At 45.0% G+C, this 21,076-nt stretch overlaps 4 protein-coding genes and 1 long non-coding RNA gene across 8 annotated transcripts in view; 3 read left to right on the top strand and 2 right to left on the bottom strand.

Moving 5' to 3' along the window:
• NIP7 (nucleolar pre-rRNA processing protein NIP7) overlaps positions 1-10,775 on the bottom strand; it is a 62,395-nt gene extending 51,620 nt beyond the window's left edge. For 2 of the 3 annotated variants that reach the window (XM_034638735.1, XM_034638737.1), the window contains exons 1-4: positions 10,571-10,775; positions 10,362-10,448; positions 10,126-10,264; positions 9,482-9,622 (exon numbers count right to left, since the gene is read on the bottom strand). In XM_034638735.1, the coding sequence (XP_034494626.1) occupies positions 9,482-9,622; positions 10,126-10,264; positions 10,362-10,448; positions 10,571-10,626 (423 nt within the window). In that variant the 5' untranslated portion in view covers positions 10,627-10,775. Of the gene's footprint in view, positions 1-8,425; positions 9,274-9,481; positions 9,623-10,125; positions 10,265-10,361; positions 10,449-10,570 lie in introns of those variants that run through there. The other variant, XM_002923202.4, reaches the window with a different exon arrangement.
• On the top strand, positions 1,483-7,812 carry TMED6 (transmembrane p24 trafficking protein 6). The gene is made up of 4 exons (XM_002923201.4): positions 1,483-2,341; positions 3,857-3,983; positions 5,565-5,716; positions 7,387-7,812. The coding sequence occupies exons 1-4, from the start codon at positions 2,129-2,131 to the stop codon at positions 7,618-7,620; spliced, it is 726 nt and encodes a 241-aa protein (XP_002923247.1). The 5' UTR covers positions 1,483-2,128; the 3' UTR covers positions 7,621-7,812.
• Positions 10,776-10,844: 69 nt separating the features above from the next.
• On the top strand, positions 10,845-19,203 carry COG8 (component of oligomeric golgi complex 8). 2 transcript variants are annotated; one of them, XM_034638731.1, is made up of 6 exons: positions 10,845-11,256; positions 12,412-12,619; positions 13,463-14,290; positions 16,061-16,229; positions 17,024-17,327; positions 19,071-19,203. In XM_034638731.1, exons 1-5 carry the CDS (start codon positions 10,883-10,885, stop codon positions 17,290-17,292), a joined length of 1,848 nt encoding a protein of 615 aa, XP_034494622.1. In that variant the 5' UTR covers positions 10,845-10,882; the 3' UTR covers positions 17,293-17,327; positions 19,071-19,203. The 2 variants fall into 2 exon arrangements, with proteins under 2 accessions (XP_034494622.1, XP_002923263.4); XM_002923217.4 differs by lacking the exon at positions 19,071-19,203 and having other exon boundaries at positions 17,024-17,481.
• Positions 14,288-17,148, bottom strand: LOC117795200. The gene is made up of 3 exons (XR_004619076.1): positions 17,012-17,148; positions 15,947-16,224; positions 14,288-15,003 (listed from the first exon to the last, which is right to left on the bottom strand). It is a non-coding gene; the product is annotated as an uncharacterized LOC117795200 (long non-coding RNA).
• PDF (peptide deformylase, mitochondrial) lies at positions 17,583-19,740 on the top strand. Its single transcript, XM_002923218.4, is given in 3 exon segments — positions 17,583-17,901; positions 17,903-18,212; positions 19,071-19,740. Coding segments are annotated over 3 exon segments (750 nt in total). The 5' UTR covers positions 17,583-17,619; the 3' UTR covers positions 19,229-19,740.
• The last annotated feature ends 1,336 nt before the right edge of the window (positions 19,741-21,076 follow it).

Raw genomic sequence — 21,076 nt, 5'->3', positions numbered from 1 at the left:
TATGAGCAGTTGGAGGTAGCAAAATGTTGAACGAGCTCTGCTGAACCATGTTGACTATGTTAAGAAGCTGATGTCAGACTGTATTGGATGTTTTAGTCCTTGAAGGCCATGTCGAACAGAAATGTGGGAGTGTCCTCTTAATTTGTCCATACCCTCATATAACATATTTTTGGAACAAAATTGCCCCTTTCTCACTTTTGAGTTAGTGAAAGGTAAGGTGTAAAGAAATGCTACTGTTTTAAAATTCATCCTGTAGGTACAAGTTAGAAACTCTGTACAGCTTTATTATCTATTTACATCTTTTGGTACTACTGTTTTTCTATCAATTAACCCCAAATGAAGCTACAGTGAAAAGGTGAGACCCAGATCCCTCTCGATCTGGTTGCAGCTAGTTGTGGGCTTNAAGATTTTATTTATTTATTTGACAGAGATAGAGACAGCCAGCGAGAGAGGGAACACAAGCAGGGAGAGTGGGAGAGGAAGAAGCAGGCTCATAGCGGAGGAGCCTGATGTGGGGCTCAATCCCATAACACCGGGATCACGCCCTCAGCCGAAGGCAGACGCTTAACCGCTGTGCCACCCAGGCGCCCCTGGGATCCAGGAGCTTTTATCTCTTCCATTCTAACATTATTAGACTACATATGCTCTCTAGAAGAGTGACACTGTGATACATTTAAGGAAGCAGAATAGCCTTTATCAGTGTTTCTCAAACTGAGAAACACGTAAGTCCATTAATACTTTTTAACATAACTTCAGGGGTATATTTACTACAGCATTCCTGAAATGTGTACAAATATACAACTATGCCTACAGCTTCTGTAGAACTACAATAAGTACTAAGAACTGATGACTGTTTTGCTGAATCTACTACGCTTATGACACGGGTAGTGTTGGGACTGTGGCACTGATATGTGGGTGGGGATGCTTGTGGGTTGGGAAGTGATCCCAGTCTCTCCCACTTTCACCTTAGCAAGACTGCTGCAGAGCCACTGCCTGCAGAGTACTGTGATGTCACTAGAACTGAATACAATTATGAAGTCTTTTCTTCGCTTATTAGCTTTTGACACTTAAGGGATTACCACTTCGGAGTCAATGCAATGAATTCTGAAGCAATACCTGGTTAGAAGGTGCTAATGCTGTTTTGTTTTTTTAAGATTATGGCTGAAATCAAAACATTTAGGCACTTTCAGTGCTCAGAGACTGACAGAAACACTGTCCTGATAGGTAGGAGTGTGAGACCCACTCAGGGCCCCAGCTGCACCAGCTGTGCTTCAGGGACAGGGAGCTGGCCACAGGAATCTCTGAATGTCCATTTCCTCATCTCTAAAGCAGTAGGTGATGGTACCTCCCTCCCAGGGCTGTTGTGAGAACAGGAAGCAAGTAAATCTCTTAGCTCAATGCCAGCCATGAAGTCAGTGGGTGTTCAATGATCCTTTGCCCCCGCTGTGAGTGCTGAAGAATTCACAAATAAAAGAGGAAAGATTGAGGGTTTGAACAATATAAACAGTCTTTAAGTGGGTTTTTGGATAGCTTTAGAAGAATGTATCAGTCAGGGGGAAAGAAGAATGAGGATTATCGGTAGAGTTTGACTACTGCCTCTTGCTCACTTTATTTGTTCATTAAAATTTTTGCACACACTTCCATGCTGTGCTTTTGGCTAAGATCTAGCACTGAGCAGAAAATATTCTGTTGAAACAGTTTTGCCCTACATATCTTATTGGAGCAATAGGTATCATCTAGCAATTTGATATGAATAGGAGAAACAAATCTCTCCAGGCAAACTCTGTCCGTATATTCCAATGGTTGTAAATAAACTTACCCAATGTTCATTCCCAAGAAGAACTGAAAAATGATAACCAAAAGGCAGGACAGAAATACCTCTTCTGGAGTAGGTTCTATCTAGCACCCATGATGTAGGTTTGGTAAGCCACTGAGTTTTTGAGGTAAAAACAAAAATTCTTTCTGTGAGCCAAGCATGGGGATATCATGCCAGTTCTATTATGAATATCCATGTGTGGCCCTGAAACTGGCCTAAGTGTGACTTGTAAGTTAATGATTACCTTAGCAGTTGTCTAAACTACTTGGTTTCACAAGCAGTTCACCTGCAGAGGAGTCTCCAGAAAGCAGCATGTTCCCTTTGCTCTTTGGGGCTGGACTGGTGGTTCTGAACCTAGTAACTTCTGCTAGGAACCAGAAGACAGAACCCCTTAGTGGCTCTGGGGACCAGCTGCTCTTCCATGGAGCAGATCGATCTGACTTTGCCATCATGATCCCTCCAGGAGGCACAGAATGCTTCTGGCAATTTGCCCACCAGACTGGATACTTCTATTTCAGTTACGAGGTGAGTACATCGGCCCCTCTGGCCATACTGGGGACTTGTTTTTTTTGTTTGTTTCCTTTAGCATAGTGGGTCAGGTTTTATTAGAATACAAGATTCTGGTTGTCTTCATCATGCTGTGATTCCCTGTTAAGGAAGTGGACCTGCATTTAGATGGAAACTCTTGATGGATGAATAATCACTAAAACATATGGCTTGACTTCTCAAACTGGGGGCAATGGAGGTGTGCTCAAAGCCATGAGACAAACAGACTACCTCTTCCTGGAGAGATAATCATATAGTAACTCAGATTTGGAGATGAGAGGCAAGAAAATCTATTTTTTAAAATAATAAAACAAGTTTTATGGATATGGTACAAAGTTGAATGAAAACCTACATGAACTTTGGCAACAGACCCTGAGATTTCAAAGGAAGATGCTTCAGTTTATGGATTGGGGGATCAACATTTACTCTCCCACTTTAAGGGGTAATTCTGGCAAACTACGAAATCACTGGCTCAAGGTCTCTCTATTTGGCCAGATAGTCCTCTGTTTCTTCGGGAAGGTAAATGTTTTCAAGTTGCCTGTTTATAGTCCAAGTACACTTATCCATCCTGTGGTCTTAACACCACAGTGCCCGAGGATGGTGAACTCAATAGTAAAGTCAGAGCCTGTTAATTTCCTTCGTTCTTTATCTTAGGAACCTGTTAACTTTCTAAATTTTGTTTCCATGGTAATAAACTATACTGATCTTATTCCATTGCACTGTAAATCAAGCTTATTTAAGTTAGCTTATCAGAGCCTTTTCTTATCTCTGAATTTATAACAGAATAGTAGCTACTAGTAAGCTCACTGTAGCCTGGGCTTATCAAGACCCAGCTTGAGGAAAAGTGCCTGCTGAATGCCTTATTTATTTGCTGACAAGCAGCAAGTTAAGCCCAAGTCTGGGACACCATGAGGGAAGTCAAAACCAAGCAAGTTCAATCAAGAACTCTACAGCCAAAAACATACATTATCAATTGATACATACCAGATGTACATTCTGAGACAGGTCTTCTTAACAGGAGTGTTACTGGCATTTTGGGCAATTCTTTGTCTTGCAGTACTGTTTCTTTTCTTTTCTTTTCAGGTTATTTATTTATTTATTCGACAGAGATAGAGACAGGCAGCGAGAGAGGGAACACAAGCAGGGGGAGTGGGAGAGGAAGAAGCAGGCTCATAGCGGAAGAGCCTGATGTGGGGCTCGATCCCACAACGCCGGGATCACGCCCTGAGCCGAAGGCAGACGCTCAACCGCTGTGCCACCCAGGTGGCCCTGCAGTACTGTTTCTAACGTGGCAGGATGTTCAACATTGCTGTCTCTTCCTACCCACCCGCCAACACCTCTGTTTTCTCATTCCAAACTGGCAGGGACAATTGGGAAGTACCATCCCTGATTGAGAACATCTGTGCTGATGATCAGGAATGTCAATCTTAGCACTTAGCTAGCTTTCTGATGATGTAGCAGGGGCTTTTCTCCCTCTTTAATGTGTCTTGGCAGGTACAGCGGACACTGGGAATGTCACATGACCGACACGTTGCTGCTACTGCACATACCCCACAGGGTTTCCTCATAGACTCCTCTCAGAATGTTCGAGGCCAGATAAACTTCTCTACCAAAGAGACAGGTCTGTTTTCATCACCACAGTCACTGTAATAATCATACATTTCTTTGAAACTGGGTCAATAATGAGGAAGTACTGAAATTACTCAAGTAACTGAGACCTTTAGCTCTGGCTTTTTCACACAGGGATGTGAACAGTAGGGGGGACTAAACAGCCTTCAACACCAAAAACTAGCCTTCAACACCAAGATCAAATCTTTACTGGAGACTGCAGGCAGCAGAGGACATTAAGTAGCAGGCTGTCCACTGGCAGATTCGGGGCAGGGTCTCCAGGTGACTAGCTCCAGGGTCCAGAAGCTCAATTTTATCTCATTGTCTCCAACTGATCAGGTTATGAGAAAGTGGCCAAAATAGACCCATTTATAATACAGAATTCCAATTAACACATTTATTATAGGATAGCATTTCTTTCTAGTTATCAGAAGACTTGAGGTAGTTACTAAACAGCAGACCCAGAACAAAAGGAAACACATAGCCATGAATATATTCACATTCCACAACGAAGCACTTCCCCAATCACCAGAAAATCTCTACAGCCAGATCCAGTCTGTCCCCACCTTGCACAACAGGGGTCAGGTTTTTGGGTTTTTTGTTTTTTTCCGAGAGATTGAGCAAGAGCGCAAGCACACGCACACACGTGAGCAAGCTCACAAGTGGGGGAGGGGCAGAGGGAGAAGCAGACTCCTCACCGAGCAGGGAGCCCCACATGGGGCTGGATCCGAGGGCCCCGGGATCATGACCCAAGCTGAAGGCAGATGCTTAACCAACTGAACCACCCAGGCACCCCCGGCATGGGATCAGTTTTAACTGCCCTCTCTACCAGCCGGGTATATGACGGGGCATAAAACAATCCTCCATTGTGTAGCACAGGATACTCAGCACACTAGGATATTTAGCATCTTTGGCCCCTACATGCCAGTAGTGCCTTCCAATCATTTTGACAATCAAATACGCTGCCACGCCTTTCTAATCCCCCTCCTCCCCTCTCCCCCCCACACACACAAAGGATGCCGACCCCAGTTAAGAACCAGCACCAGTACATACCCTAAACCATCAATTCCTGTACAAACCACCTTGCAGAAGTTACTCCATCCAGCAGGATAGCTTCTTTCATTCAACACATCAATTTTTTTGTTTCAAGTTCAAGATGGTATCCCCCACCTCTAATGGTGTACAAGAAGGAGGAAAACACCATGCTCTTAATTTCAATTCATTTTGTTACGCAGAAGAATCTCAATAAGAGATGTGAGAAACATAAATTGAAAAAGATGGAGAAAACATTGTTTTCAATCTAGTATAGAACTAACTTATAATTTACTTACAAATTTACTAATTTAGAGAACTAAGTTACTAGTATTTGGCAAAACACAATATTGTAACTGGTACTTAGTAAAATAAGTTTCATGGAAGATCACGTAAGGTCTTCCACATCAAAAATTGGATCTTTCTACTTCCTAAGTAAAAAGAAGGAACTACAGTAGCACCTTTAACACTGGTAAACATGTATCTCCAGGGAAATCTAGGGGGTGGTAGATCAACAAAGGGTGGAGACCAAGATTTGGTAATGATCTAGGGATTCCTACAGGTTTTTATCAGCTTTGTCTAAAAAATCAGCAAAATCACTTTGGTTCTGTGCAAGTGTACCTCAATTTTGGAGTCTTCTATGAGGGACCTGAGATGGACCACAAACAGAAGAATGAAAGAAAACAACTGAATGATACTCTGGATGCAATTGAGGTAACTATTTTGAGGGAGAAACATTGTGGAAACATCCTTGGAAATAAGTAATATCATCTGAGTGAGAGCTCATGTGGGGAAAAACCAAAGAGGCACAGGGATCTGAAACCTTTAATTTTTAGGACTTGGAGCTCTTGAAATTACTCACTGGTTTTATACCAGGAGTTGGCAAACTGGCACACAGACCAAATCTGCCCCACTGCCTGTTTGTCTTTTTAATTAAGATAGAATTCACCATTTTAAAATATATAATTCTGTGGGCTTTAGTATATTCCCAAGGTCCTGCTACTATCGCATCTAATTCCACAACAGTTTCATCACCCCAAAAAGAACTCCATACCCATTAGTCACTCGTCTTTCCCCATGCTCCCCTCCCAGTCCTGGGCAATCATTCACTAATCAACTGTGTTTCTATAAATTTGCCTATTCTGTACATTGTATGAGTGGAATCATACAACATGACCTTTGTTTCTGGCTCCTCTCACTTAGCGTGTTCTCAAGGTTGATCCACATTGTACCATGTATTAGTACTTCATTCCCTTTTATGGATGGCTAATATTCTCTTGTATGACTCTACCACATTTTGCTTATCCACTCAACAGCTGATAGACATTTGGGTTGTCCACTTTTTGGTTATTAAGAATAATGCGGCTATGAACATTTGAAGTTTTTGTGTGAACATGTTTTCATTTCTGTATACCAAGAAGTGGTATAATCTGGTGGGTCATATGGTAACTCTGTTTAACTTTGTGAGTAACTGCTGTTTTCCAGTGGCTAAACCATTTTACACTCCCATCAGCAGTATCTGATGGTTTCAATTTCTCCACATACTTGCCAATATGCCACTGTCTCTTTTACTATAGCCAACCTAGTGGGTGTGGTGTTATATCTTGTGGTTTTGAGTTCTGTCTCCCTAATGGCTAAGGACATTGAGCATCTTTTCATGTTTTTTGGCTATTTGTGTATCTTCTTTGGAGAACTGTCTATTCAAATCCTTTATCTGTTTTAAAATTGGGTGGTCTTTTTATTGTTGAGTTGTAAGTTTTTTATATATTCTGGATATAGGTCCCTTATCAGATAAGTGATTTGCAGACATTTTCTCCATTCTGTGGGATGTCTTTTCACTTTCCTGATAGTATTTTTCAATGCACAAAAGCCCACTGCCTATTTCTGTAAATGAAGTTTCACTGAAACACAGCTATGCTCAATTGACAATTACATATGGCTGCTTTTTTGCTAACAATAGCAGAGTTCAGTAGTTGCAACAGAGACTGTATTGCCTGCAAAGCCTAAAATATTTACTATCTGGTTCTTTAATAAGAAGTTTGCAGGCCCTCGTCTTCTACCATATACAAAGAACAGAAGATATCACCAGAACACAATGACGTATGGAGTACATGCCTAAATCTAAAGATACTCTGAAAGAGTTTTGTAGTTTCAGCACTGAGATTTTTCATTATAAAATTATGTCTTTTTAAACTAAAGTCCAGACCTTTTCTTCATATACAGCAAAACCAGCTTTACTAACTACAATAACCAACTTACTACATTATCATAAAATTATGAGTAAGTTACTCAACTTCCACATAGATTAGTGCTTGTGAGCACCCAGGTGAGACTAGATGGGCGGTAGGGAGGACCCTCTTTTCATTTCATTTTCTGTCCCACAGGAGAGTACACGGAAGGTGCAGAACAATATCTTTCACATGTGGCGATACTACAACTTTGCCCGCATGAGGAAAATGGCTGACTTTTTCCTTCTCCAATCAAACTATAACTATGTGAACTGGTGGTCGACAGCTCAGAGCCTTGTTATTGTTCTTTCTGGAATCCTGCAGCTGTATTTCTTGAAGCGTCTCTTCAATATCCCAAAGACTACAGACACAAAAAAGCTAAGATGCTAAGCCAAAATGACCACAGCACCCTAGCTCTTTTCTTCTGGGGCAGAAGCTTTGTCAAAGTTTCAGTCAAATAAGCTTTGTAAAGTTATTGGGAAAAAACCATTTATCTTGTTAGAATATCTTAGTCTATTGCTCTCCTTTCCTCTCCAATTGCCTCAAAATGGCAATAAAATAATAAATGTGCAAGTTTTGATATTAGCTCTTACTAAAGTGTGTACTAAATGCTATCATCAAAATACTGTTCAACATACAGCAATCCCTTAACCTTTACTAAGTTTATCTAGAGGGTTAACACAGAACCTTCGGAGGGAGGAGTTGAAAAAAATGGGACAAAACATATCAATCTCAGTTTTATATGTTGCATACAAAAACAGGAATTGGTAGACTGCTTTTTTGTAGTTGAAATTTTTATTTTTAGAGATGTCACCTTTGGAATTTAAAATAAGCAGGAAAAAAAGCAGTACTTTAAAAGAAATGTTTCATAGTACAGGCAGTTTTAAAAAACTTAGTGGAATTTTTTTCATTTTTGAAAACATTTTAATAATTCCGAAAATAATTTTGGCAGGCATGGGCAAGGTTGGAGGAGTTGAATTATTTTGGTGTCTCTGATTAGTGCTTTCTGTCTAGTCCAGTCAAGTAAGTAAAGGTTTGTAAGGGAAATCACGTTTTAAGAAATCAAGGTGATGAAAATAACATTAGCCTGGGATCATACCATCTTAGAAAAAGGAGAACAAGAACCAAGATATATAATCAAACCATACTCATGAGATCCTATCCTTAGTAATAGAAATAGCCAGTATATGCGATATAAAAGTAATTCTTACCATTTATTTAACACCTAACATTTGCCAGGCACTGTACTAAGTGCTTTACAAACATGACTTCTAATTCTAAAAACCATTCTTAGGTAGATGGTTAAAACTGTTTTTGAAGCAGAAGAAGAAAATAAGCTTATAAAAGTTCAATGATGCCTCTAAAGCCATACAGCTGGTAGGTGTCAGAATTGGGGTTTGAATCCAAGGTTTCTTCCATACCACACAGAACCTACTACATAGAAAATTAGCAGAACAAACTTCTATTATTTTATCCAAATTTCATTTGTAAAATCCCATACGTGACCTACCATTCTAATATGGCAATATCTGACTTTCATGGTATTAATAAATAATGAAAAAATCTATTGTGTTCTTATCATGAGTCTGGAAAACAGTGTTATCACAGATAACAATACGCTAGCTATTCTTGTCCTCAGTTCCAATGACTCAGAACCTGTTACTCAAGAAGCCCTCTGATTCAAATATAAAACACAGTATTCTATTTAGTCACGAACACAAAGATCTGAAACACCGTTTTTGAGCTATTTCCGCATAAGAATCCAACCTGCATCCGTCCGTAATAGAGAGAATATTAAACTAAGAAGTCCCTGAAGAAGTCACAGTGTTGACAAAATTCAACATGATGATGGAGCCTACACAGACACAGGAAACAAAGCTAGGCCCTTCCACACAGCCATTAAGTCCTCGCGATGATTTCGTTTTAAGTCAAAGTCTCTTCATGCCGCACATATTCCCCAATGTCTGCTTGATGAAATACCACAATCGCCATGGGGTCTACTTTCCTGCAGTCTTGTGTAGACTTTGCTGCCACCCCAAAACCCTGGGATTCAAAAGAAGAGACACTGATTCACTCAAGTCATTCAATAGGCACGCATTGAGGGGTAGAAATAATGAAGATGAAAAAATACAGTTCTTTAAGAAATTTGAAAGGTGCTGAGAATTTAGTCTCTGAAGTGCACAGACTGAAAATACATCCTTCTTGATTAAAAAGATACTTGATTTTTATAACAGCTACCATCTCTACTCACCAAAGGGACGTCTGCCATGGAGTACACCACCACTCCCTGGTACTGACAAGTATTTTCAGTGATTCGACCCAGTCCAGATTTCAACACATGGTTCCCATACAGGAAGGACTGCTCTGCTCCAGGCTTTATCCACACTTTATACTATAAAAAAACAGAATTAAATCCAAAAGACATTAAAATGCTAATTGTTGTATCCCTGCAAATAAGCCAGCTGCTGGATATGTGATTAATTTCTTGAACACATTTTAAGGAAAAGAGAAAAATGGATGGTTATCTCAAATTGTTCACTCCCTAGACAGAACTGCCAGGAGGCTCTTTCTTCAACTCTACAGTCTCTCTCATGGATAGTTTAAAAGCTCTTTTTCTGGATCCCACTATGCTCTCACCAAAGCCACCAATCTGCTTTTCTTGAGCGAGGTCTGCATAGGCTTTTCTATTCTGCTGGGCGTAACTACGACTATGCGACCACACAGCATTCCCATGCCAGAACCCCAACCACGCCCAAGTAGCAGGTCCTGCAAACTTCTCCATGCGCTGGCACTGACTCCGTGGCAGAGAAGCTGCCCAATTATCTGCTTTCTGACGTGGCCCTCATCTTTGACTTCCTTCATCCCCAGTGGCCGGCTGAATAACACCCTACAAACCTTGGCATATGGTGCAAGGTAATCCAGAGCTGTGATGTGCAACCGGAACTTGTGAGTCTTAGTGAATTTTCCGAAACAGGTCCCCAGAGACACCAGCTTGTCCCCAGAGATGTTGGCGGCCAACTTCAGGATCTTTTCACTGAAGGGGTAAGAAAGAAGAAGGTGTCAGATGAGGGAAGCTGGTGGGACCCAGTCCTCCACCCGGGTCCGTTGCTGTCCACCCGGTACCGCCTCACCTCACGTAGTACACCCGGTCGTTGTGCAGCCTGAAACAGTAGGTGCCGTCGGGCCTGTCGACCAGCAGCTGAAGGTTCTCCCCGATGCTGAAAGCAAAAGGAGGACTGGAGACAGCGCCCCAACAGACTCCTCCCGACCCCGCGCCCCCACTCTACCCACGCCCTTCCCGCCACACACACATTTCCTCTTCCCCTCCGCGTGGTCTTACTATTTCGCTATCTTCTCAAACATTACGCGGGTCTCTTCTTCAGTCAAAGGCCGCATTTTCCCGCTGGGTTACACCACCGAATCCGCGTGCCTCAGAGGCCGGAAACGGAAGTCAGCCGCCGGCCGCTCCCTGGCAACCCCAAAGCCTGCCTCTCTAGCCGCCTTCAATTTGTTCCCCACGCCGGCGCCCCGTAGCCTGGAGGACCGTCGGGAAAGAAAACCGGCCCGATACGAAACCCCGGCTGCTTCCGGTCCTAGATTCCGAGCCAGCGCCCTCGCTGGGCCGGAGGGGAAGTGACGCTGCTGCCGGAAGATGGCGGCGACTACGGCCTCTGCCACGGCCACGGCCACGGCAGCGGCTCTCGGGGAAGTGGAGGATGAAGGGCTCCTGGCATCGCTGTTCCGAGACCGCTTCCCCGAGGCCCAGTGGCGGGAGCGGCCCGACGTGGGCCGCTACCTCCGGGAGTTGAGCGGCTCCGGGCTGGAGCGGCTGAGGCGCGAGCCGGAGCGCTTGGCGGAAGAGCGAGCGCAGCTGCTGCAGCAGACGCGCGACTTGGCCTTTGCCAACTACAAGACCTTCATCCGAGGCGCCGAGTGCACCGAGCGCATCCACCGCCTCTTTGGCGACGTGGAGGCGTCGCTCGGCCGCCTGCTCGATCGCTTGCCCAGCTTCCAGCAGAGCTGCAGGTGCGGCGGGCTCGGCACTAAAGGGGCTTTTAGCAACTGTAATAGCTGATATTTATGATGAAAGAAATAGCTAACACTTACATAGCACTTACCATGCATCGGTCAGGCTCTCCTCTGAGCATTTTAAAAATCCATTTAAGCTTCACAACAGCTTTCGAGGTAGGTACTGTTATTCCCATTTTATGTATGAGAAAGTTGAGACAGAGCTTAGGGATTGTCTGTCTAGGGGCACTTGGAAGCTAGTAAGTTCCCAGTCAGAATTGGAAACCAGCAGCACGTCCCTCCCTCACAGGACTGTTGTGAGCACTAGAGAATCCATGCAAAGCAGTTAACACTGGGTCTGACATAGCCACACTCTGCAGTTGTCAGCTATAATCTACACAGGCAGACCGTCCAAAACTTTGAGAGAAGGCTGACAACGAAATCCTTCCATTTGGAGGCAGTAAAAATTATCAAAAAATCTCTCCTTTTAAATCCATATTCTGCCTCTCTAGATCCTCAGTCTATTATCCTTAATTCTGCCTTTCAGCCTTTCACAATAAAAGATTAAGTTTTGAGTCTTTGGATATTTGACAATAGCTTCTGTCCTTTCTGCCCTCCAGAATAGATAGGGGACTTCATAAAGTAGGTCTCTGCAATTAGGGAGAAGTGAAGACTGTGGAGTTAAAGTGGAACAACACCCTAAGAAAAGATTAAGAGGCTGAGGGAACTTGAGGGTAAGGTTGTAGCTTCTAAGCTGGTTAGTGTTCACAAAAAGAACAGCTATTATTAACATTTACTGTGTCAGGTTCTGTGTTAAATGCTTTATACATGTCATCTCATTTAATCCTCACATCCTTATGAGGTGGATCCTACTATTTTACCAATGAGGAAAGAGTTCAGAAAGCCTAAGTACCTTGCCACCTCTAGTTAAGTGGCAGATCTGGGCTTACATAGTTTTATCATTTATTAGTTGTGTGATATTGGACAAGTTGCTTAGTCTCTCTGGGATTAAAGTTGCCTCAGGAATAACAATACTTACCACACAGGTTTAGAGAGAAGATTAAGTCATAAACCATCCAGCTCGGTATCCAGTTCATAGTAAATGCTTGGTAATTGTAGCTAAGTTTTGGATGTAGAACAGTGAGCAACCAGTATTCTTCTGTTTGTTACTAGAAACTTTGTGAAAGAGGCTGAAGAGATCAGCTCCAACCGCCGGATGAACACCCTGACTCTAAACCGGCACACAGAAATTCTGGAAATCCTGGAGATTCCTCAGCTAATGGACACCTGTGTCCGGAACAGCTATTATGAAGAGGCCCTGGAGCTTGCAGCCTATGTACGACGACTGGAAAGGAAATACTCCTCCATCCCTGTCATCCAGGTAGCCAGACTGCCCCAAAAGGACTCAAACTGATGTTCTTGTAATCAATAATTCTGTGGTCCTCACTGAACATTTGGGCAGAAACCTTAGGGAAATTTTGCATGTTTCATATTGGTTTCTGCCAGGCAGGCAGGCTCGAACATGAAACATACATACATACATACATACATACATTCATTCATTCATCAAGTGATAAATATTAATCATGTGCCAGACACTGATCTCGGTGCTGGGGACAGAATGAGACAAAGCAGAGAAGGCCCTAGCTTTCATGAATGTAAGCTGATAGTTGGTAAATAAATAATATGATCCTTTCAGATAACGGTAACTGTCTGAAGAAAATAAACTAGGGAATGGGTAGAATGAGACTAGGGTGAGGTACCCTAGGTAGAGTGGTGAGGAAAGGCTCTGCTGGAGAGAGAATATTTAAGGTAAGAGCCAGATGATGAGAAGGAACCAGCCACATGAAGATGTAGGGAAAGAGCAAATCAGAAAGTGGAAAGAACAGGTATAGCAGACTGAGGAGGAAACAACTTGGGAGTGTTTAAGAAATACAAAGACAGAAAAAAAAAGAAAGAAAGAAAAACAAAGATAGCCAGTGGGACTGGATTGCAGTGAGCAAGGAGACAGAATTAGGAAGTGGCTGAGGGAGGAGAATTAAACAGGGCCTGTAGGCCACAGTGAATGAGATCTTTGTTGGTAAACCTGTACACATCAACTTTAGGAGATCTTCATATAACAGGAAAGCAGTGGGAATGTTGATCTGCAATATTCAGGGGTAGTGGAATGGGTTCCCAGCAGTGTCTTTCCCAATGTGGTGTGACTGACCCCCTATATTGTCAGGGCATTGTGAACGAAGTGCGCCAGTCCATGCAGCTGATGCTGAGCCAGCTGATCCAGCAACTAAGAACCAACATCCAGCTCCCTGCCTGCCTCCGTGTCATTAGCTTCCTGCGGTGCATGGATGTCTTCACTGAGGCTGAGTTGAGGGTGAAGTTTCTTCAGGCCCGAGATGCTTGGCTGCGTTCCATCCTTACTGCCATCCCTAATGATGATCCCTATTTCCACATCACAAAAACCATTGAGGCCTGCCGTGTCCATCTGTTTGATATCATCACCCAGTACCGTGCCATATTCTCAGATGAGGACCCATTGTTGCCCCCTGCCACGGGTGAGCACACTATGAATGAGAGTGCCATCTTCCATGGCTGGGTGCTTCAGAGAGTCTCACAATTCCTGCAGGTGCTGGAGACCGACCTTCACCGGGGGATTGGTGGTCGTCTAGACTCTCTGCTGGGTCAGTGCATGTACTTTGGGCTGTCCTTCAGCCGGGTGGGGGTTGATTTCCGGGGCCAGTTGGCTCCTGTTTTCCAGCGGGTGGCCATCAGCACTTTCCAGAAAGCAATTCAGGAAGCAGTGGAGAAGTTCCAGGATGAAATGAATTCCTACACCCTCATCTCAGCTCCAGCTATCCTGGGCAGCAGTAACCTGCCTGCTGCTGTGCCAGTCACTCAGCCGGGGACCCTGCAGCCACCCATGGTGCTCTTAGATTTCCCACCCCTTGCCTGCTTTCTCAACAATATTCTGGTTGCCTTCAATGATCTGCGCCTCTGCTGCCCTGTGGCCCTGGCACAGGATGTGACTAGGGCCCTGGAGGACGCCCTTGCCAAGGTGAGCGCATCCTGTTGGCTCTGTACTGGGGCTTTCTTTGGTAACAGGTGGCCAGACTTTTGTAAAAAATAAACCAGTCTATGTGATAGGTATTTGCAGACTTAGGCTTAGGGGGTTTTAGAGACTTTTTCTGATTAAAAAGCTCTGGTTAGTCCCCCATCATGGGACCTAGAACAATTCATGAAGTGCCTCACCTGTAATAATGATTCAGTAATGTGTTAGTTTTCTACAGCTGCATAACACTCCTACAAACGTAGCAGCCTAAAACAACACACATTTATCGTGTTCCAGTTTCTTTGGATTGGGAGTCCTGGGTCCTCTGCTCCAGATCTCACAAGATAACAGGCAAAGTGTTGGCCAGGCTGCAGTCTCATCTGAAGCTTGGGGTCCCCCTTCAAGCTCATTCATGTTGGCAGATTTCTCTTCTTTGCAGTTGTAGGTTTAAAGCCCTCAGGTCCTAGAAGCCATCTCACTCCATACATAGTGTGACTTTCTGATTCTTCAAGGCCGACAGAGAGCAGCTCTCCTGTGTTGAGTCTCTTCTTTTAGGGAAATCCTCAACCCTTTTTTAAAAGGGTTATTTGATTAGGTCGGGCCCACCCAGGATATCCCTTGATCCATTCAAAGTCATCTGATGAGGGGCTTTAATAACATCTGCAAAATCCTTCACCTTTGCCATATTCTTTTGGTTCAAAACAAGCCACACATTCTGCCTGCCATCAAGGGGAAAGGATTACACAAAGGAGTGGATACCAGGAAGTGGGATTCATAAGAACCATCTTAGAATTCTACATAATACAAAAATACTACAACTAATGATATCCTGCACATTTCTTATATATTTGAATCTTTAGGTAAAGGGATGTTTCTTCCAACTTATGGCATCTTATAACTACTGTCAGCCAGGTGGCAGTTGTGACATGGTTACATCAAATCTTTCTGGGTCCAACTCTCGCACTCTTGAGCTTGCCTGCTCTCATATCTCAAAAGTGTACTTTTTGCTTTAATAAACTTTCCCACCTGTGTTACTAAAAAAAAAAATTGTTAATGTCCTGTAAGAGGAAGAAAGAACGAGCATTGAAACTTTGTAGTCAGTGAAATTCAGGTAATAGTAATCTGCTAATATTTATATAGAACTTACTCCATGCCAAGTAGTGTTTATCATATATTATACCTATTAAGACCTGATCCTCACAACCCTAAGAGGTAGGTCCCGTTGCAGGCCCTACTCTATAGATAAAGAAACTGAGGAACAGAGGGCATGAAGTGTTTAATCACTTGGAAGTCACAAAACCAGCAAGTGGCACAGCTAGGACTTAAACCAGGAACATCAGCTAGGTTGCTCTGTTATTTGTATGTAGAACTTCTTTTCTAGCTCTGTGTTCTTTTATAATTTTTAGTGGTCTAACTTCCTAGAATCTCAAAGCCCTTACTCAGTAAAAAAAAAAAAAGTTTTGCTTTGTTTTCCTGGATCCAGTATAGTTCTGGTCCATCTTCTGTAGGAATCAAGAACCTCTTGATGCTCTTCCACTGGAAGTGGAAAGTGTGCCAGTAATAAAACAAGTTGGGTTTGGGTCAGAAATACATCAATGAAGTGACATAACTGTGGAGAGTGACCACAATTCTGAATTTAAACAAGAAAGTAACATAACGTACTGTTTGGAATGACTTTCTTTATGAAAACTTGAGGGCTGCACATCTGTGCTTAGTTTCAGGTACTGCAGATGGTGACAGACTACTCTAGTGACTGATGGTGCCCTTGTCTCCTAGGTAACCAAAACAATCCTGGCCTTCCATCGCGCAGAAGAGGCTGCTTTCAGCAGTGGGGAGCAAGAGCTCTTTGTCCAGTTCTGCACTGTCTTCCTGGAAGACCTTGTTCCTTATTTAAATCGCTGTCTCCAAGTCCTTTTTCCACCAGCTCAGATAGCACAGACCTTAGGTAAGCGAAAGGAGGGAAAAGACCTTTAAAACTACTTTATTGATATAATTCCTATATTAAATAATTCATCCATTTGTAAAATTCAATGTTTTTTAGTAAATATACAGAGATGTACAACCATCACCACTGTCCAATTTTAGAACATTTCCATCACCCCAAAAAGAACTCTCCCGCTCAATGTAGTCATTCCCCAATCCCACTCTTAGCCCCTGGCAACCACTCATCTGCTTTCTGTTATAATAGATTTGCCTTTTCTGGACATTTCATATAAATGAAATAACACAGTATGTGTATATCTGGCTAAGTGGAAGAAGCTAGTCACAGGAGAACCACATATTGTATGACTAATTATATGAAATGTCCAGAGAAGGTATTTTAAGAAGATTTTTCCCAATTTGTCTTCACTTCCCTGTGCCCACTCTCTCTGTGCCAGGAGTGGGGGCTGGGGGAGGCAGAGCTTCCCTTAGGGCAGTCGGCCAGTGGCCACACCAGCAGAGTGCCTGTTGGCCACTTTCCCCCCAGCTTTCTCCTTGGGCCTGGCACAAGGAAGACAGTGCCTTCTGAGGTTCTCTTGGCTCTTAACTCGATCCACCCTCCACTGTGCTGTTCCAGATTACCTTCAGAGTCTCGCTTTATAGTATGGTTTCCTGTCCCTTATCACAAAGATGGCTTTTACTGTATAGAAATGTGCAAATTGTGCCTGCCACGTCCTCTAAGTTTTTTTCCCCTGTGACACATCAATATTTAAATTTATTAAGCGTTTTTTGTTTCTCTTTCTCTACCTTCTGGGTCAGGCATTCCACCCACTCAGCTCTCCAAGTACGGAAACCTTGGGCATGTGAACATAGGCCTCGTCCAGGAGCCTCTTGCCTTCCTCCTGCCGAAGAGAGAGCTGGTCCTCTGTCTAGATGAAAAGGAGCTGGTGCCGGAGCTTGCAGCTCCAGCACCCGCCGCCGAAGAGTCAAGCTTGGAGCCCGTCGCTGCAGCTCGCCCAGAGGATGCGCAGGACCAGGCCGACTCAGCCAGCGAGCCGCAGGCTGAGGTGCCTGGTGCAGATACCTAACCCGCGCCCAGGCTTCCTGCCGCGTCCCCAGGGAGGTGAGGCCGGCCTCCGAGAACGCAGGGCAGCCCCAGGGGGCAGCCTGCGAAGGCATTCGTGACAGCAAACGAAAGGGGGAACCTCTGTGTCACGCAAATGGTTGATTACACAGTAAAAAACGGAATTCAATAATAAAGCTGCTGACGTCACGGAGACGGGCTGCGCTCGGGGGACCGCGCCGGCGCTCCCGGAAGGCGCGCAGGAACTCCGCTTCCGGGAGCGCTCGCCTACGGCGGCCGGGAAGGGCGAAGGCGGGCGCCGGGCGGCTCTGCTTGGCGCACCGGGGGCCGGATGGGAGCCGGGATGCTGCTGGGCAAGCTGTTGGCGCGGGCGCGTCACTGCTTGGGGCCGGCCCCAGCGTGGGGAGGGGAAGCGGCGGGCGGCGGAGCCCGGGCCTGCAGTTCCGCGCCCGCGGGGGACGGCCTCGAGGGCCCGGCGCGCCGGCGGTCCTACTGGCGCTACGTGCGGCGTCTGGTGCGGGGCGCGCCCGAGCCGCCGTACCCGCGCGTGTGCCAGGTTGGGGACCCGGCGCTGCGGGCCGTCGCCGCCCCGGTGGAGCCGGCGCAGCTTGGCGGGGCCCGAACTGCAGCGGCTGGTGCAGAGGCTGGTGCAGGTGATGCGGCGCCGGCGCTGCGTGGGCCTGAGCGCTCCGCAGCTTGGGGTGCCCCTGCAGGTGCTGGCTTTAGAATTTCCTGAGGCGCTCTTCCGCGCCTGCGCGCCGGGCCTGCGCGAGGCCCGCCAGATGGAGCCCTTCCCCCTGCGCGTGTTCGTGAACCCCAGCCTACGGGTGCTGGACAGCCGCCTGGTCACCTTCCCTGAGGGCTGCGAGAGCGTCGCCGGCTTCCTGGCCTGCGTGCCCCGCTTCCAGGCCGTGCAGATCTCAGGTGCGGGGGGCGGGGCGGTGGCTTTAGGGCGGTTGGGTTAACGCGAGTCTTTTTCCCCCGCTCGTGGAGGCGGCGACCTCGGATTCCATGAACCAGTTTTCGCAAAGCTCCAGTAAAAGTGCAGGCTTGTGAAGTGCAGGCCCAGCCGCAGTGGACATGATTCAAGACTGACCGATGGGGATGGCGGTTAGTGTGACAGCAGAGCCAGCTCGTCGGGGGCGTGGTTTGGAGTGGGAACGTGGCCTAGTTCCGATGTTACCTTACTCCAGGTCCTCTGCTCTGTGCCCTCTAGCTCGCTGTCTCTTACACATACACTTTTTACCCAGTTGCATCCGTCGTGGTGGAATGGAAGAAGTGAGACCCAGCTTTGCACAGAATGGGGTGATAAGCCGTTCCTGGTTTGTCATACCACAGGATACCTTGTGGAATGGAATGTGATTTGTTGCTGGAGTTGGGATGATTGTTCCTCTTGAGTAGGCCCCTTGGTCCAGGGCAGAAAGTAAATGGTATCCCTTTATTTTATAGTGTACCAAGTTGAAAGACTTTTAAATTGAAATAAATCAGCAGTATTTCAGAAATGGGAAGAATGTTCAGAAATGAAGCACCTTAGGAAGATCATTTCTCATCTCAGCCCCATAGTAAGTCCAGCAACCTAATTGTCAGCGTTAGGACCACACTGAATACTTGGTAATGGGCAGAGTTGAGGCATCTTTTCTGGGAAGAATAGGGGCTGCTGTCTACATTCCCTTCTGATGCTGCCTCTGGTGAAGAGGAACAGCCAGAGGCAGGGAAAAGGTAAGGAGATTAAAAATGATGCGGTTAAGCATATCTTTACCCAGGCTGTAACTTACTTTGCAGGGCTGGACCCCAAAGGGGAGCAGGTGGTGTGGCAGGCAAGCGGATGGGCAGCCCGAATCATCCAGCATGAGATGGACCACTTGCAGGGCTGCCTGTTTATCGACAAAATGGACAGCAAGACATTTACAAACATCTACTGGATGGAGGTGAATGATTAAATTTTTCCTGCTGTATCTGAGGATTCTGGAAAGCAAAACACAAACACTTGAGATTTCAGCTGGGCATGGCTTGCCAGGTATCAACTTGATATTGGTTTGGTCTGACAGAAAGCAGTGAATTGCCAAACCGGGTTGGAGGAATTTATCAAAAATATTTGCCCTGAAATCAGCCATGGACAAAATATTGCCTTCCAACTTGAGAAGAAAATGAACTCCCCCCAAAGAGTGGACATTTCCTGATGATTCTGTATGGTAATAAGTGGGGCAAATAAATAACCACTCTTAGTAGACATGATTTTATAGACCTGTATAATCTACCCCAAAGCCAATATTTGATAATGACATAGTCCCCAAATATCTGAAAGCTTTGTGGAAAAATGCAGGTGAAGACTGTGGTTGACCATATTCACTGAGTTATTTTTACAAAGGGCTTGTGTGTGTCTTACCAGCAGAGTCCTTTGCCTCAGATAACAGTTTGCTTGTGTAAGTAAAACAGAACAGAAATGGCCACAGTTCATGAAGTGTTTAATGACAGTATTAACATAAATGAGTACACATTTTACCAGGTTCACAAGTTTTGGTCTCTACCTCCTGCCTTCAACAGATTTGGGGACGATTTTCCTGCTAAGATTTCTTGGGCAGCTGCTATTTGGCTCATTCTTTTAGTGCAGCTCATGGATCAGGACTAGGAGAGGGATGATAGTTGAGGAAGCAGTGAACCATTTCCAATCACAGTTAGAAAAGAAACAGCAAAACTTGTGCATCCTGGTCACCACACTTATTTCGGAAAGATACGTTAACATCACCCTGACCAATGATTAGCCTTAAGATACTATCAGAATTTTGCAGGAGGTGAAGGAACTTGTCTCTCTAGATACTGGTCTTGCCTCATTTTTATGTTGAGTTTTGCAACACAGGTACTCTTACCAGAGTCCTCAAAATCCTAGTAGCCATGTAATAAGTCCGGTAAGTTGTTTAGAAAAAACTTGTTTTAAAACAGTAGTTAACTAAATCAACCCAGTATGGCTTTCTCTAAACAGACCACCCTCGGGGGGCCTGCAAGGTCAAGCAAAAGGGAACTGGCTCTCTCTGCATTAAATTTCGGAAGGGAATAGGAGCCAGCACTGCTCCAAGGTGAGGTTAGACACTCAGCCACTGGGGAAGTCTGTAGAACATTCTCATTTATAGTAAAAACAGATCCTTAGGAAAGTGAGAATTCAATGACCCTCCTTTCCCTTGGACAATGTGTAGAAGCTCCTGCGGGGTGGCATCAGAATATTCTGCAGCTTCCTGACAGCTCTGAGGTTAACAGTCGTTACTGATGCCTTTGTAATGTTGTAGATCAGTAACATTTGCCTGCAGCGTCCTGTGGTTGCTCAGAGTGGAACTTGGAGAAAGCGTGAAACTCTGTATTGCTGACAACATGAGGTTTACTATTGTAACCAAATCCACCTAGGAGGATTTGTCCAACTAGCTACTACAGCCCAAAGCAACAAGTCTGCATTTCTAATAAAATCTCCCCACCTCAGGGAGATGTATTAGCCACAGTAACCACACACACAAATCAGCATCTTGAGCTAAGGAAAGTTTTAGAAGTCAACTACCAAAGTGAAAGCCAAGGTAGACAAGGTTTAAGACAGAATCCCCAAGTAGGGAAGAGTGAATTTCAGAGTTAGCATTTAGGGGAGGAAATGCCTCTGCAACGTGAATGGTGAGGGCACGCATCAGTCTGAGGTGACCAGCCTCACATATGACTGGGATAGTCATCACCCTGCATCCTGTCACTGGGGGGTGGAGAGAGGAATAGAGAGGCGTGACAGCTGTGACAGCCGTGACCAGAGCTATGAA

This window comes from Ailuropoda melanoleuca, chromosome 12 (genome assembly GCF_002007445.2).
Source record: "Ailuropoda melanoleuca isolate Jingjing chromosome 12, ASM200744v2, whole genome shotgun sequence".
In the NCBI taxonomy this organism is placed as follows: Eukaryota; Metazoa; Chordata; class Mammalia; order Carnivora; family Ursidae; genus Ailuropoda; species Ailuropoda melanoleuca.
Note: the sequence above shows the minus strand (reverse complement) of the source record. Positions and strands in the feature narration are given on the sequence as shown.

Excerpts from the sequence above, each read along its gene's own strand:
- TMED6 (XM_002923201.4), top strand. The coding sequence starts at position 2,129 with ATGTTCCCTTTGCTCTTTGGGGCTGGACTGGTGGTTCTGAACCTAGTA. Across the intron at positions 3,984-5,564 it reads CTTCTCTACCAAAGAGACAG|GTTTTTATCAGCTTTGTCTA; the intron begins GTCTGTTTTCAT and ends GGATTCCTACAG. Across the intron at positions 5,717-7,386 it reads ATACTCTGGATGCAATTGAG|GAGAGTACACGGAAGGTGCA; the intron begins GTAACTATTTTG and ends TCTGTCCCACAG.
- COG8 (XM_034638731.1), top strand. The coding sequence starts at position 10,883 with ATGGCGGCGACTACGGCCTCTGCCACGGCCACGGCCACGGCAGCGGCT. Across the intron at positions 12,620-13,462 it reads CCTCCATCCCTGTCATCCAG|GGCATTGTGAACGAAGTGCG; the intron begins GTAGCCAGACTG and ends CTATATTGTCAG. Across the intron at positions 14,291-16,060 it reads TGGAGGACGCCCTTGCCAAG|GTAACCAAAACAATCCTGGC; the intron begins GTGAGCGCATCC and ends CTTGTCTCCTAG.